The sequence below is a fragment of the Vipera berus genome (genome assembly GCF_964194415.1).
Source record: "Vipera berus genome assembly, chromosome: W".
Lineage (NCBI taxonomy): Eukaryota > Metazoa > Chordata > Lepidosauria > Squamata > Viperidae > Vipera > Vipera berus.
In genome coordinates this window covers 76,135,740-76,151,336 of record NC_138210.1, presented here as the reverse complement: position 1 = coordinate 76,151,336, position 15,597 = coordinate 76,135,740, and the positions used below count along the sequence as shown (strand labels likewise).

The 15,597-nt window shown below is 60.9% G+C and overlaps 1 protein-coding gene across 1 annotated transcript; it reads left to right on the top strand.

Moving 5' to 3' along the window:
* The first annotated feature begins 185 nt into the window (after positions 1 to 185).
* Positions 186 to 10,672, top strand: LOC308676645 (TSC22 domain family protein 4-like). The gene is made up of 4 exons (XM_081342628.1): positions 186 to 1,698; positions 2,491 to 2,654; positions 8,268 to 8,319; positions 9,929 to 10,672. The coding sequence occupies exons 1-4, from the start codon at positions 925 to 927 to the stop codon at positions 10,127 to 10,129; spliced, it is 1,191 nt and encodes a 396-aa protein (XP_081198754.1). The 5' UTR covers positions 186 to 924; the 3' UTR covers positions 10,130 to 10,672.
* Positions 10,673 to 15,597: the final 4,925 nt, after the last annotated feature.

The following is a 15,597-nucleotide window of genomic DNA, read 5'->3' as shown; positions in this document are numbered from 1 at the left end:
GGGGGGGCTTCCCACGCGGGCGGCCCCCGGGCAGCGGCCGCGGGGCAGGGAAAGGGTTAAGGCGGGGGGGCCGCTGCCCTGCGGGGGGGGCGGAGGAGGCGAGCGCGCCTGGGCCGGGCCCAGCTGGGGGGGCGTCAACCAGTCAGCTGGTTGGGAGGGGGCCGGACTTCCTGGTGCTGGGACTTGTCAACAGCCAGCCGAGGCGGGCGCGGAGAGAAGCGGCGCTGGGGAAGGAAGGGAGACGAGCCGAGGCCAGCCAGCCGAGCGGAGCCCCGGCCGCCACTCTGCCCGCGGAAGGCTCGGCCCTTGGCGGGGGGCGCGCGGGCGACGGGCCCTCCTCTCTCCGGGGGAGCCCTGTCCGGTGGGTGGTCGCAGCCCCGGAGCGGCGGGGATGCCCTCCGGCCCAGCCCCGCGATGCCCCGAAGCGAAGCGGAGCCCCGCGGCTCCCTGAGCTGCCCTCCGGGCCGGGATCGAAGCGAGGCGAGGCGGGAGCCGGCGGACCGCTCAGCCGCTTCTCTTCGGAGTGGAGGAGCCGCCGCCGCCGCCGCCGCCGGAGAAAGTTGCAGCTGGGAGTGAAACAATGCGGGACGCCTGCCAGGCCGATGCCCCTTAAGCTGCCTTTGCTCCTGGCCAGGGCACACCAACCTCTCGCTGCTGCCAGACGACCCGCCGGAGCCACCGAGTGCCAGCGCCCGGCCGGCCCAGCCGCAGCGATCACGGGCCGATGACCCCGGCGCCTTTGGGGGGTGCCGTCCTGCCCTCGGAGCGGCCTGAGGTGCAAACTCTGGACCGGTGCTTCTTCTGCCTGGTGTCTGGTGCGGCGATGGCCCGGGGGCGGCCGGTTCAGCAGCAGCTCTGCTAGCGCCCCCCCCCCCCCGCCTCTGTAGCCCGGAGAGTTGCTGAGAGCCCAGCCTGCCGGGGACCATGAGCGTGGGGAAGAAGAAGAGCGGCTTCCAGATCACCAGCGTCACCTCTGATTATGGGAAGGAGGGTCCGCCTGGAGGGGATGCCAAGGGCCCCTCTGCCAAGCTGGCGGGGGGCCTGCCGGACGAGTCCAGCCCTGTGGAGAATGGCAGTCACCACCCCAATGGTGGCACGGGGCCAAAAAACGGGCCCCTGGCTCCAGGTTCCCCAGGATTGGCCCCCTCGCTCCCCGGCCCCACCGGCGGCGTGTCCATTTCCCGCTTCCGTGTGGTCAAGCTGGACCACGGCTTGGGAGAGCCGTACAAACGTGGGCGCTGGACTTGCCGAGACTTCTACGAACAGGAGATGGACCACCACACGGTGGGGCGGCTGGCAGACTCTGCCCGGCAGCCTCAGTCCCTGGACTCCCGGCTGGAGGTGGCCGGCCTGCTGGCCAAGCCCTCCTCGCCCTTCGGCCCCCAGACGCCACGCCAGGGAGGGCCTGGCCTGCAGTCCCTGCTGGTGCTCCCGGGGCCCGCGGCCTCGGCCCACCAGGCCCGCTCCCTGGGGGGCGGCCTGCCTGTCCTCCGCCCCGGCAGGACCCCCTCCGGCACCGCGTCTATACACAGCCCCCGGGTTGCGGCAGAAACGCGGCCCCTGGCTCCGGAGGAAAGTGCCCACGAGCCCGGAGACCCTCCCCAGCCGGGCACCATCCCCTTGGTGAGAGCGGAGGGGCACCTGCTGCCAAAAAGCGTCACCCAGCTGATCCCGAGGGAGACGGAGGAGCGGCAGAAGGTGAGGACGGGAGCCCCGTGACCTGTGGAGGGGGGTCCTGGGCACCCTCTGCTCCCCTCCCCCCAACCGAGGCCAGGCACCAGGAGAGGCCAGAGCAGAGGGAGCTCGGCTGGGAGAAAGTGCCACTCGGGGGGCATCCTCTGGGCTCACCCGCCCTGCAGCTTGGACTCCCTTGTTCTCAGAGGGTTGCCCAGCTCCGCCCATCCTCCTGGGGGCAACTCTCCCTCCCTCTTGCCCACGGGGGGGGGGACGGGCAGATGCTGGATCCCTCTGGTGCCTTCAGGACGGAAGTGCTGGATCTGCCCCCGGGTCCTTTCAGGAACTTGGCAAGCCGTGGCTGAGCACCCACCAGCCCCTCTGCCAAGGGGAAAGAGGGCTGGGGAACGAGCAGAGTTTGGGGGTGCCCTGCCCGAGGCCTCTCCAGTAGGAAGTCTTCAGCTGCGCCCGGGGAAGAGGGGGAAAGAGGCCTGGTGCAGGGTGCCCTTGACCTGGAAGCACTGTCCGTCTCAGGCCGCAGCAAAGGGTTGGTGTCCTAGCAGGGTCACGCTCAGTGAAAAGGCCTTTGGATGGCCAGAGGGCAGGGGGAGCGTGCCCTGCCCTGCCCAGCCTTTTCCTCTCTTTCCGGGCTATGCAAACAGTCAACCCCCCCTTAGGGAAGCCCCTTTGACCTGGCTTTCCCCTTCCGTGCGGGGCCCAAGAGGGCCAGAGTGGAAAGCCCCCACCTGACCTCCCCATTCCCCTTCCTCCTTGCTCTGGGGGGGGGGGTGCTGAGCTTTTCCACCCTCCTGACAGATTTTGCCCAGAGAGACCCGCTCGCGCCCATCGTCCCCGTCTCCCCTGCTCTTCCGTGATGCAAGCCCCCACCGGAGGACCTCCGACCCCTTTGGCGTGGCCCGCTTCAACCTGGCCCGGTCGGTGTTTGGCATGGGGGCCGGCCACGACAGCGATGACGACAGGTAGGGGCCGGGGAGGGGGGGTTCTCCGGCAGATCCCGGGGCAGCTGTGCCAAGCCTTGCAGGGGGGGGGTTGTAACCCTGGTGTGAGTTTGGGCGTGGCAGGGCCCCCCTCACCTGCTCCCTGCTGGGCGCGTGGAGACCCTGAGTGGGTGAGGTCGGAGGGGGCGGGGGCGCAGGTGACACACTTGCGGCCGGTTGCAAGGGGATTTCTTAATGCCGAGACGCCTGGGCTCTCTGCACGCGCCTCCGGCTGCCCTCAGCACGGGCTCCTGCTAAAGTCTGAGCGCAGTTCCCTGTTCAGGCTTGGGCAAGGCGGGGGATTGAGGAAGAGGGGTGTTGTCAGAAGGAAGGAGCGGATGTGTGTGCGTGCGGTTGTGAGTGCTGCGGGGGTGGTGCAGCCCAAACCCCCTCGGAAGTGGCTCAGGGTGCTGCAACAGCCAGTGGTCAGAAGGATCGGTCTGTGTGTGTGTGTGTGTGTGTGTGTGTGTGTGTGTGTGTGTGTGTGTGTCCCCCACGGGGCAGCATTTTCTGTACCAGGACAATTTCCACGAAATCGGACCGTCTTTCTTTGGAGGGGTGTTTCTCCACCTCCTCTGCTCCTGTGACGCACTCTGTGGCTTCTTCCTGCGCAAACAGTCGTTGTGTTGGGGCCCGGGGAGTTTTGGGGCAGGCGGGTGGAAATGGGAGCTGTGGGGCGGGGAGGGAAGCAGCGTGTAGAATTTCAGGATCCGGCCCCCCTCGGCCGCCTCCCAGGTAGTTGAGGCCAGCTTCCCTCCCAACCCAGCTGCTGCTATTTCCATCCTGGCACAGAGGGGATCCAGCCAGCTCCGGGGGGGGGGGGGCGGGGGGGGGCAGAGGAGAGTCTATTTCCAGCCTGACCCACGGCAGCCTTCTGCCAGCCCAGCCCCAGCAGCCTCTCAGCCTGGCTCTCCCGGAGCTGCGCCTGGTTCTGGAGGTGCCAGCAGCCAAGTAACCCCCCAACACAGGCAGATCTCTCCCCCCCCCCCCGTCTTTTCCTTGCCCGGCTTCCTCGCCCTCCGGCCCCTGCTCACTGCTCTTTGCTCAATCAATCAGAATGGAGCTGAAAGGTACCTTGGAGGTCTTCTAGTCCAGCCCCCTTGCTTAAACAGGAGACCCTAGCGAGACCATTCTGGGCAAATGACTGTCTTACCCCTTCTTAAAACCCCCCAGTGATGGAGCGCTCACGGCTTCTGGTGGCCAGCTGTTCCACTGGTTAATTGTTCTCCCGCTTGGGAAGTTTCTCCTTGATTCCAGGTGACCTTCAGGTGCCTGGACGTTTCAGAACCCACAGCGGGCATTTTAGCTGCTGGGGAGGGACAGCAGCCCCTCCGTGGAGAGTGCGGGTGCCGTGCCCCCCCCCATTCATGCTGCCTCAACTGCTTCAGCCCCTCCAGCTGACCACCAGCCCAAGAGGGACCCCCAAGTCTCCCCCACATTTGTGCCCGTTCCCCCCCTCTCTGGTTTTCCGGGGGTCTCAATCCCATCCCCCCCATGCCAGAGTCCACTCCCTCCCCTTTCAGCCCAACCCCCCAAGGTTGGGCAGAGGTCCTGGCTGGCGCCAAGGGCACCCCAAGGGCCGAGCGGAGGTTGCCTTCCGATTCCTGCCTCCCGCCGAGTCGCCCTAGGAGAGCCCCCTGCCCTGCTTGCCTCCCCCCTCCCCAAAAGCTTGATGGGGGCCATTATCAAGATTGCCCCCCCCAGCCGGTTCAGTCTAGCACCCACTACATTCCTCCTGGGGGTGACTCTACTATTCTTAGCCACATTAAGTGTCGGCCGGGGGGGGGGCAGGAGGGAAGAAAAGGGGGCGGTGAAACTTCAGTCGGAAACACGGGGCCGGGTGGGACATTTTGCCCCAGGAGGCGGGGTGAAAGAACCCACTGCCCAGATTAAATCCTTCCAAGGGCTGGCAGAGCCGGTTAGGGCTTAGAGGCGGGCATCTCAGCAAGGGGGGGGGTGTCAGTTGACGGAAGCGCCTTTCCTGCCAACTCTGCTCTCTGCCCCACAGCACAGGGGGGTGGGGGGAAGGCTCCCTTCGGAACCAGCAAATCTTGTCTTTATGCTTAGCCTGTCCTGCCCCACTGTCGCCCACCCCTCCCCAGAAAGCATGTCCTGAGTGATGCCAACACCCCCGCCCAGCCAGCCCTGCAGGGTGGGGGTTAGGAGAAAAGATGGAGGTCGTAGAGAGGGCTACCCTGCTCTGGGTTCTCCTCTCGGCTCTATGCTGTGAATCGCTTGGAGGTTTTACACTCTGCACGTGCTCAAGGGGAGTCAAGGCTCAGCATGGCGAGTGGCAAAGAGGGGGCACTGTGAGGGAGGGGCCCCGGGGGGCTTGTCCAATGTGCCATTGTGAAGAATTCTTCCAGGGGTCAGAAAAGGCCTCCTTGAGTGTGGGGATCCCTGGCCCGGGGGGGGCCCTCCTGCCCCACTGACTTCACCAGGTTGCTGTTCCCCGGAGACCCCCAGCTGTGTCTTGAAGGTTGTCAGCTTGCAGCCTGGCTGGCTGGGGGATTCTGGGAGTTGAAGTCCGCCCATCTGCAAGCCGGCAACCTCGACAAACGCCAACTGACCCACCGCTGAGCCGCAAAACAAACCGACTTGTGGCTGAAGCAAATTTAGGCAACTGTTGTGCAGTTGCCGGTACAGGGAGTCCTTGACTTACGACCATAATTGAGCCCAAAATTCCCGTTGCTAAGCAAGGCAGTTGTTAAGTGAGTTTGGCCCAGTTTACGATCTTTCCTGCCACTGCTGTTGATAAGTGAGCCACATGGTCGTTAAACGAATCCGGCTTCCCCTCGTTGACTTTACTTGTCGGAAGGTCGCCAAAAGGGATGGCGTGACCCCCCCCTGGGACCCTGCAGCCATCATAAATATGAATTGGCTGCCCAGTGTCCAAATTTTGATCCTGTGACCGGCAGAGATGCCGTAACGGTCGTGTGAAAAATGGTCACAAGTCACTTCTTTCAGTGCCGTCGTAACTTGGAATGGTCACTAAATGTGCTGTCGTAAGTCTGGGACTGCCTGTAGGGTGGTCGCAAAACCCCCTCTGCCCCCCCCACCACCAAGCAGCTCAGAGGGCAGAATGAGAGTTCCCATGGAGGGGGGGTTGCTTTGATTCTGCCTCCTAGATTCCCCCCCCCGGGCCCCACGAAGCTTCAGGGTCTGCCAAGGGCACCATTGCCTGGGCCGGGGGGGGCGGAGGCAGGCCGGGCCCTCATTCGAGGGGGCCGGGGCTGCTGGGTTGTGCAAGGCGCTTGGACTCCTTTCCCTGTTTCCATAACAATGTCCCACCCCCGGCGTCCCCCCCCTCCCTGGACGGGACTGGCGTAAACAGAGGTGGCAAATTCATAAAGGTTCCTTTGTGCAGCCCCCACCCCCACCCCCTGCACGCCTTCTCGGGCACATCTGAGCCAAGAACAAAAGGGGGGGCGGAGAGCGGAGGGTCCCCCCACCACTTCCGTCCTGAGCGCGGGGGACGGAAGAGAGTGACGGGCGCACGGCTGCTCTGGCACGCCTGGCAGGCTGGGCAGCTGAGGCCCCAGTTGCTGGCTGGCTGGCTGGCTCTGCTTTCTGCCGAGGTGGGGAACGGGGCGCGCTCCCCCCGGCCCCCCCCAGCCAATGAGAGTGAATGAGAGGGGGCCGAGAGCCCGGCACAGAGATGGCTATTTATGCGGAGCCAGCAGCTGGCTGGCCACGCGAGGGTCCGTCGCCTGCCGTCCTGCGGGAGCCACGCGCACCGCCAGCCTTTTCCCAGCCTGTGGCCAGCCTTTTGCCTGCCGATGGGCTGGGAGGGATCGAGGCTCAGAAGGGCCGGCGGGTGACCGAAGGACACGACGACGACGCGAGACGGGAAAAGGGATACCTAGCAGCTGCTTTTGGGGGTGCCACCCTTGGGCCCCGGCGGAAAGCCGGGCGCGGAAGGACAGGTGGGGGAGATGTCTCTGGACCGCCGACGGGCCTCGGTCAGATCCCTGGTGAACGCTTACGAGTCTCGGTGGGAGCACCCCGGCTGTGGCTGCTGCCTGCTCCCCGATCCGGGGGCCTCCCCTCGCCCCAGGCACAGGGGCTGCACCTCTCCGGCTTCATCCCGGGATGCCTCCCCCGCCCGGGGCAGGAAGCCGAAGGAGACCCCGCCAAACCCCCAGAAGCTGAACGGATGCCAAAAGAAGGAGGCGGACCAGAGGCTGCTCTCCCTCCTGCTGGTCCTCCACAGGTAGTGGGGGGGCGGTCTGGGCAGGGGGAGGCCTCTGGGCTGCTGGTGGGCAAGAGGGAGAGGGGTCAAGAGAGGGGTCAGCCCCCCCCCGAAGGTTGTTCTGGAGGGAAGGAGCCTTGTGCAAAACGGACTGGCTGTGTTCTCCGCTCATTTAGCTGGTCCGTTGTGTGGAATGTCGTGTGGACTCAGAAGACAGGCAAGCAGGGCGTGTGAATGCAGCTCTCGCTTTGGTTAATTCTCTCAGCAACCTCTGCAGCTCCGGGGTGAAGACCGTGGGGGTCCCTGGTGGTCTCTGAGCTGGGTGGTTTCCTTGCAGACATTTCATGGCCCAACTAGGTAATATCAGTGCTAGAAGGGAGGAGGAGGAGGAGGAGGAGGAGGAGGAGGAGGAGGAGGAGGAGGAAGGACTGTGGGGGTCCCTGGTGGTCTCTGAGCTGGGTGGTTTCCTTGCAGACATTTCATGGCCCAACTAAGGAACATCATCGGTGCTAGAAGGGAGGGGGGCTTATACAGAGGAGGAAGAGGAGGATCGCAGGGTCCCTGGTGCTCTCTGAACATGGTTAGGGTTTCACCCCCAAACTGATGATGCTGCCTAGTTGGGTAATGAAATGTCTGCAAGAAAACCAACCAAGCTCAGAGAACTTCAAGGACCCCCACACACACCTTAATGGGTCTTTTCTGCTTCTCTCCCGGGGTGGGGGAGAGACACGGGGGTCTCATTCTTAAAACAACTGAGAAAGCCAAAGTGCTTTGGGTTTGTGGGTTTCCCCGGCTGATGTATCTCTGGACCCCACTTGGAGGGCCGCTGGCTTGACCCATCTGAGCTCTGCAAGCTTAGCAAGGCTCACCTGGACTCCGGAGGGGGAGGGAGGAGCCAGGCCAGGCCTCCCTGCGAGACCATTTGAGCTGCTCGTGCACAGACCACACACCTGGGTGGGCTCGGAGCCTTTTATCCCACCTGGTGGGGCGGGCATACATTGCTGGGGCCAGAATGGCCCGGGAGGGGGCAGTGCCAGCCCCCTGGCCACACCCCGTCCCCATGCCACTGGCACCGGGGGGCTGCTGAATCTGCCGGGTCCCTACGGCAGTGGGGCACCTGCTTCACTGGGGCTTCCAGCCCTTCTGGCTGGAATCCTGCTCTGGGATCGTGGTCCTCTTTGAGCAGGGGGCTGGACTAGAAGACCTCCAAGGTCCCTTCCAACTCTGTTTTTCTCTTTTTGCCTAGTTGGCAGGCCTTGGGAGGGGTCAGCGGGGCTGGCTCTGGGGAGCAGAAGCCCTGTGGGGCGGCAGCAGGACTGCACGGGGGCTGCTGGCCTTACAAGTCGGGGCAGGCTCCCCTTTGGTGGGGCAATCCGATTCACGGGGGCTTCTCTCTCCCACAGCGGAACCAACAGCAGCATGATCGCCATTGACAACAAGATTGAACAAGCCATGGTAAGTCCAGAGAGACGGGGCAGGGATGGCGGCGGCCCTGGTGGATGGGCACGGGCGGACCGTGGGGTCCGTGATCAAGAGCCAGCTTCTGCCCAGGGGGTGCCAGTCCCCAACCCTTGCCAGCTGCCAGACCCACCTCTCGGATGACGTTTCTGGATGTGTCCCTGGAGATCCTCTGCCATCCAGGGCACAGTTGTCCCAAAGGCAGCTGGACGTCCTCGGTTTTCCTTTGAAAAGAAAATGTTTATTTTCTTTGAAAACGTTTCGCTGTCAAGCTTCCTAAATTGCTGGATGAGAAGCGGAATGTTTACAAATACTTCGCTGCTGTGTTTTGTTTAAAGAAAAGAAAGATGGGTCTCTTCGTTTTATAAACCCAGGGACTCTAGCTGCCTTCTAAAAAGCACCTTTGGGGTTTCTGGATGTGCTTGCCCTGGTTTTATATGCCCGGGCAAGCCTCAGACACAGCCACCCATTCCCTCCTGTCAATTGGCAGCCGGCAGGCCTCTCATACAGGCTTGGAGACGCCAAGAAGTTGCCGGGATCTGCCAGAGGCCAAAGTTGCTTCCAGTGGCAACTTGCCGTCTTCGTAGTTGTCCTCAGGAGAGAGAGAGGCTGTGGCAGCCAGCTAGCGTGAACCCTGGGCCTGCTAGGAAGAGTTTGCAGATGGGCGTCAGGGACTCTGCGGTGACACTTTGGCTAACAGTTCAGCCTTGGTGGGAGTTGCACCCTTTTGGCCCCTCCTTAGTAAAACCACAGTGCCAAGGACCCCTTTTGCTGTGGAATCAGGAGCACGTGAAGGGTTAATAGCACTTTACAAGGCCTCGGTGAGGCCACACTTGGAACACGGCATCCAGTTTTGGTCACCACGATGTAAAAAAGATGTTGAGACTCTAGAAAGAGGGCAGAGAAGAGCAACAAAGATGATTGGGGGACTGGAGGCTAAAACATATAAGGAACGGCTGCTGGAATTGGGTATGTGTAGTTTAACGAAGAGAAGGGTGAGGGGTGGCATGATAGCAGTCTTCCAATATTTTTGAGGGGCTGCCCCAAAGAAGAGGGAGTCAGGCTATTCTCCAAAGCGCTTGAAGACAAGAAGCAATGGATGGAAACTAATGAAGGAGAGAAGCAACCTAGAACTAAGGAGAAACTTCCTGACAGTTAGAACAATTAACCTGCCTCCAGAAGTGGTGAATCCTCCAACACTGGAGGCTTTTAAGAAAAAAACTGGACACCCATTTGTCTGAAATGGCCTAGAGTCAGGGTAGCAACCTTGGCTCTTTTATGACTCGTGGACTTCAACTCCCAGAATTCCTGAGCCAGCCATGCTGAGGGGAAAGGGAGAGGTTTCCAAGCTGAGCCATGCTGGCTCAGGAATTCTGGGATTTGAAGTCCACAAGTCATAAAAGAGCCAAGCCTGCCTACCCCTGGCCTAGGGTTTCCGGCCTGAGGAGTGGGTTAGACTAGAAGACCTTTGAGGTCCCTTCCAATTCTGTTATTCCAGATCCGTGAGAGGCTGGGTTACAGAGCCGGCCTGCCGGTGCAGTGGTGGGGGAGGGCCGGCGTCCTGGGCCGCGGAGGGACCTCACAGCTCCTGCCTCTGCTTCCTCAGGACCTGGTCAAGAGCCACCTGATGTTCGCCGTGCGGGAAGAGGTGGAGATCTTGCGGGAGCAGATCAAAGAACTCTCCGAGCGCAACGCTGCGCTGGAGCAGGAGAACAGTCTCCTGCGCTCCCTGGCCAACGCGGAGCAGATCGGCCACTTTCAGGCTCAGCTCCACAAAAACAAGCCGTCGTCCAGCGGCTCCGCGTGACCCTGGACGGACGGACGGACGGATGGACGGACGGAGGGCCAGAGAGCAGCTGCTGCTGACGCTGTTGCCTGAGGGGAGGCTGCTGAGTCCCGCCGATGTGAACCTGCCTATTTGGGGGTGGGGGTGGGGTTTGTGCACGTGTGTGCGTGTGCATTTGTGAAACCAGCCTTTAGGGTGGGGGTGGGGAACTGGGCTACTAACCCAGCATGTGCCTTCTGGGGGTGCAATTTCACCCCCCCCTGCTCCAAAGGAGCAGGATATGTTTCATAGCAGGGAAGAGAGGTCCAGAGGCGGTGGGTTGGTGAGAAACTCTCCCCCCCTTGGACTGGGGGACCCCTCCTCCCTGGCAGGGCTTTTCCTCCCCTGACCTGGGGGCAGAATGCTGCATTTGGCCCCCTCCTTGAGACTGAAGTGGGAGGGGGCTTTTTGAAGGTACGACAGACGTGGTTTGAAATTGGGGTGAAGAACTAGCTGGCAATACTTTTATATCAAGGGCACTTTTGCAGTATTTCAGGTTATTAAAGTACCTAGCTGTTCAAGTCGCTCGCTGTGTTGTGGGCTGATCTGTGGGGCTTCCAATAAAGAAGCGGTGGTCCCGTTGAGGAGGGGGCTTTGCCGGCATCTGCCTCGGACTGCAGAGCAAAATGTCTGTGGCGATGCTCTGTCCTCCGGGGTCGTCTTTGTCCCCAAAGGGGCTTTTGCCAAAAGGCAACTGGACTTCCTTATTCTTTTTTCCTTTTCTTTGAAAACTTTTTGCTTCTCGTGACCTTCTTGGATGACAAATGTTTTCGGAAGCCCAAGTCAGTCCAGCTGCCTTTTGGAAAAAGCCCCTTTGGGGAAGATGCAGCCCCCCCCCCAAGTCCACCTTGCCCCCCTCATGGATGATCAAAGAGCCGCCGCAGAGGAGACATTGCGCTTTCTTGGTGTCCCCCCCCTGCCCTAGTGAATTGCTCCCAAGCACAAGCCGTTCTGTCCCCTTGTTTTGACCCCCAGGGCAGTGGCTGAATCCCAGGCATTGTCCCTCTGCTGAAGCACGTGGCTGCAGGCCGAGCAAGAGGCTGGGCCAAGCAGCTGGAGGAGCGCGGCACGTGGACGCCTGCCCGCAACCAGCAGGGCAGGGTGACAAGAGCATTGTTGTCTGCTGTGCCCGCCTCCCTCTCCCTCCCTCCCTCCCGGGACCGCCGTGTTCCCGAGGGCAGAGAGAAACAAGGCCACTGTCTCTGCCAGCGGAAAGGGCCGGCTGGGGTGTTTGGGCTCAGGCCAGGATGGGGCAAGCCTCCGTCCCACCAAGCGAAAGCTGGCATGCAACCTCACACCGAGACCCCCGACCCAGCCTTCCTTTGCCAGGGTGGCTCTCCCAGTCTGCAGAGCCCAGCACGAGCGAAGGTGGTGGGCCTTGCCAGACTGTGAGGGCGAGCCACGGAAGCTTCCGGCGGCCACTTGCTACAGGCCGACCAGCCAGAGACACCAGAGGGAGGCTTCCCTGCGTGGCTGATCCACAGATGAGGAGGTCAGCCCCGGGCCACAGACCCCTCTGGTGGACGGTGCCGATTCCAGCCTGCAAATGGGTGTTCACGGACAGGAAGGAGGCTGTAGCTGTGGTTCCCCTGTGGCACCCCCCCCCCACCCCAATCCTCATCCCCTTCCCCTGCGTGCTTCAGCGTGACAATGGCCCTCTTGGTCCACAGAAGCCTCAGAGTATGGTATCCCTGGCAACTGGTTCCCTAGCAACCAGTATGCAGCACATCCCCTGGGAAGACCATGCCACTGTGCCGGCTCTCCCTGCTCTTCATGGCATGGCTGTCTGCCAGCCAGGCCCAGCTGAACCGGCAAAGAGTGGGTGAACTAGAGCCGGCTCCGAGGGGCATGCAGGAGTCTGCCTGGTCCTTCGGTGGGGGCACACAGGAGGGCGGCGGCCCCACAGAGGAGCCCTTTGTGCTGCTGCCCTGGGCTCTGCTCCTGGCCCTGTCGGGGTCCTTCGTGATTTACCTCCTGTTTGCCAAAGAGCAAGGGGTGAGCAGCTCGTCTCCCCTCCCTCACGCCACCAGGAAGCCCCAGCCCACCCCCGTCTGCTGTTCTGCACACCTGCCTCCCCGCTGTGGACCTGCCTCCCTCTGGGATCCACACGACCTCTGGGCTAAGATAGATTATCCAGTGCTTTTGTTTGGGTCTTACACGGGGGCTTCCGGCTTTAGTAGAAGCATCCCATTAAAGGCAGGATGGACCGGTCCTCTGTTCTAAGGGAGGGCTTCGTCATGGGGCCTCTGTCCCCCTCCCCAATTTATGGGGTACCGCAAGGAGTCCAGATGGCAGCTCCTCTGTGGCCAATCTTGAGATCAGACCGGCTGGGAAGCGTGGAGACAAGCCCAGCCAGCTTCCAGCGCATCAGATGCCTTTTGTGAGCACCACCACACTTCCCACCATTTCCCCAGAGGACCCTCCGGATCAGGACCCCCTCCCCGCCCCACAGCCCCTCTCTGCCCCCTTCCTAGCCTTAACAATGCATGCGGAACCCACTCCCGGCCCTCCAGGGTCAGGGTTGTCCCAAAGGTGTGGGCTTGCTCGTTTGCTTGGAAAAGGCTTTGCTTCTCATCCAAGAAGAACTGAAGAACCTTCTGGAATGAAAAGAAGAAACCCCCCCCCAAGGAACTCCAGTTGCCTCAGTCCTGGGACTGAGCGGGTGGGGACCAGCCAAGCACATCCGGCGGGAAGCAGCCTACGGAGGAGGGTGGGAAACAGTGGGAGGGGGTCAGCGGGGCTGGTGTGAACCCAGGGGGGGCCAAACCATCACCTGCAGGGGTCTCTGCAGCATCTTCTGTGCTGAGAAAAAGGAATCCCGCCACCCTCTACCCCTGGCTGAGGAATTCTGGGAGTTGAAGTCCACACGTCGTCAAAGGGCCACGTTTGGAGACCCCTGCTCTACCCAAAACTCATCTCACCCGTTTCAGGAGGGTGCCTTGGCAGTGAGAGACCGGGTTTGGCCCCTGGCACAAATTTCATCGTGGCTGAAAGACAGGAGTCTCCCGTCCCTCTTCGGAGACACCCCAGAGGTACGCCCTTCGCTTTATTAAGCGCCCACCCCCCACATCCGGCGCCGAGCCCCTGACTTCCCCCAGAGGGAAGCGCTTTATCCCGGGGGCAGCTGGCTGTGGGACCACGGCTGCCATTCCCCCTGCAGGTGGAGGATGCCGGTGGGGACCCCGACGCCCAGCTGGAGGAGAAGCTGCTGCGCGACCTCTCCGGAGTGCTTCACCTCATCCGTTTGCGGCTGTGGAAAATTGTGATAGAGAGGCGGAAACAGCAGCAGCAGCAGCAGCAGCAGCATGAAAGCCACTGAGGGGCAGGAGGGAAGCTGCCCCGTAGCTTGAGAAAGAGGCGCCTCTGCTCCGGATAAAGGTTATGCCGATAGGGAATAAAGAGGAGTTGAAGAAAAGGGACCTCTCTGTGCGTTTGTGTGTCTGTGTACAAAAAGCAGGGACTAGCCTCCACCTGCTGCTCCCCTCCCGATGCCAGAGATCCGCTCCGCGCCCACGGGGCCTCCCGGGGGTGCCAAGAGCCGAACCCAGGGCCGCCCTGATTACAGCTTGCTGAAAGCTGCCTCTGTCTGCGGTCTGCCTTCATTTACTCTGCAGTAGCCGCTCCTCCTCCTCCTCCTGGGATTTCAAGACTCCGGAGATCGCCCTCTGTGCCCTTCGTCAGTGCTCTGGGGGCTTTCGGAGGGAGCCCTGCCTGTGCCCCCTTCCCTTCCAAAGATGGGCGCACTGGGAAGAGTAAAGGCTGGCTTTAGGCTGCAGGGCCCCAACTGAACCCAGCACTGGGGGTGGGGTGGGGGAGAGTGCAATCAAAGCAATCGCTTGCCAAACCAAACTGTATATAAACCAGGGCTCTTCAAACTTGGCCCTTTGATGACTGGAATGCGAGATGGCCTCACGAGACCGATGGTTCGTTAAGGTGCTTCCAAGTAAAAAGGCAGCACGCAGGGATGCGATCAGATGAAGCTTTATTTAACGATAGAGTAAAGAGAAAGAGTTCCCTGGCATGGAGGCATCCGTGCCTGGATTGAGCTCATGGATCACTCCCACAAGAGAGCAACAAAGAGAGAGCAAGCAAGCAGAGCGAGAGAGCGAGAGCAGCCCCCCCCCCCCCCCGAGCAGAGGTTTTTATGGGGGTCCTCAGCCCCTCCCTTACCAATTAACTCTCTCCAATGGGGCTGCAGGGGCCGGGGACCCCTGACCCACCAGTGGGAGCAAAGAGGCATCTTTGCTCCCATCTGATGACCTTTTGGGGGAACTGCCACGGCTGGCACAAAAACATCTAACATGGAATTCTGGGAGTTGAAGTCCACCAGTCATCCAAGGGCCAAGTTTGAAGACCCCTGATATAAACAATCCAACTTGTCATTTCTTATCTGGCCTTTCAGGCAGCCTGAAAGAAAGCGAGGGAGGTGAATCTGTGCCCCCCCCGATTCTTTTTTTGGGGGGGGGAGGCGGGCTTTGTTTGGGGGAAGCCCAGTCCGACCGGAAAGGAAGCTCTGATCCAAATGGGTTCAGATGTACGTCGATTTGAAGCTTGCACTTTCCTGTTACTGCACGCAGCTGGTAAAACGATTTGTCCGATTTCACCCTTTTAATTTCGGCAGCGACAGCGAGAGCGTTTTAAGACCTGGGCTGTCTGTAGGGAGTCCTCAACTTGCAGCCACAATTCAGCTCATTTCCGTCGCTGAGCAAGACAGTGGTTAAGTGACTTTTTTCCCCGTCGTGAGCTTTCTTGCCTTGGTTCTTAAGTGGATCACAGCAGTTGTTAAATTAACAACCCAGTTAAGTGAACCCGGCTTCCCCATTGATTTCGTTTGTCAGAAGGCCGCAAAAGGGGATCACGACCTCCGGATGCTGCGACTGTCATAAATACGTGCAAGTCGCCAAATGTGTGAAGTTTGATTATGTGAGCAGTGGGGGAGGGGCAGCGGCGCTGCAATGGTGGTAGGTGTGAAAAACGATCACTGGTGCTGCAGTAACCTCAGTCCCTAAACCAAGGGTAGGCAACCTTGCCTCTTTTATGACTCGTGGATTTCAACTCCTAGAATTCCTGAGTCAGCCATGCTGAGGAGAAAGGGAGAGGTTTCCAAGCTGAGCTCAGGAATTCTGGGAGTTGAAGTCCAGAAGTCATCAAGGGAGCCATAGTTCCCTCACGCTGGCTCAGGAATTCTGGGAGTTGAAGTTCACAAGTCATCAAGGGAGCCATAGTTCCCTCACGCTGGCTCAGGAATTCTAGGAGTTGAAGTCCACAAGTCATCAAGGGAGCCATAGTTCCCTCACGCTGGCTCAGGAATTCTGGGAGTTGAAGTCCAGAAGTCATCAAGGGAGCCATAGTTCCCTCACGCTGGCTCAGGAATTCTGGGAGTTGAAGTTCACAATATCATCAAGGGAGCCATAGTTCCCTCACGCTGGCTCAGGAATTCTGGGAGTTGA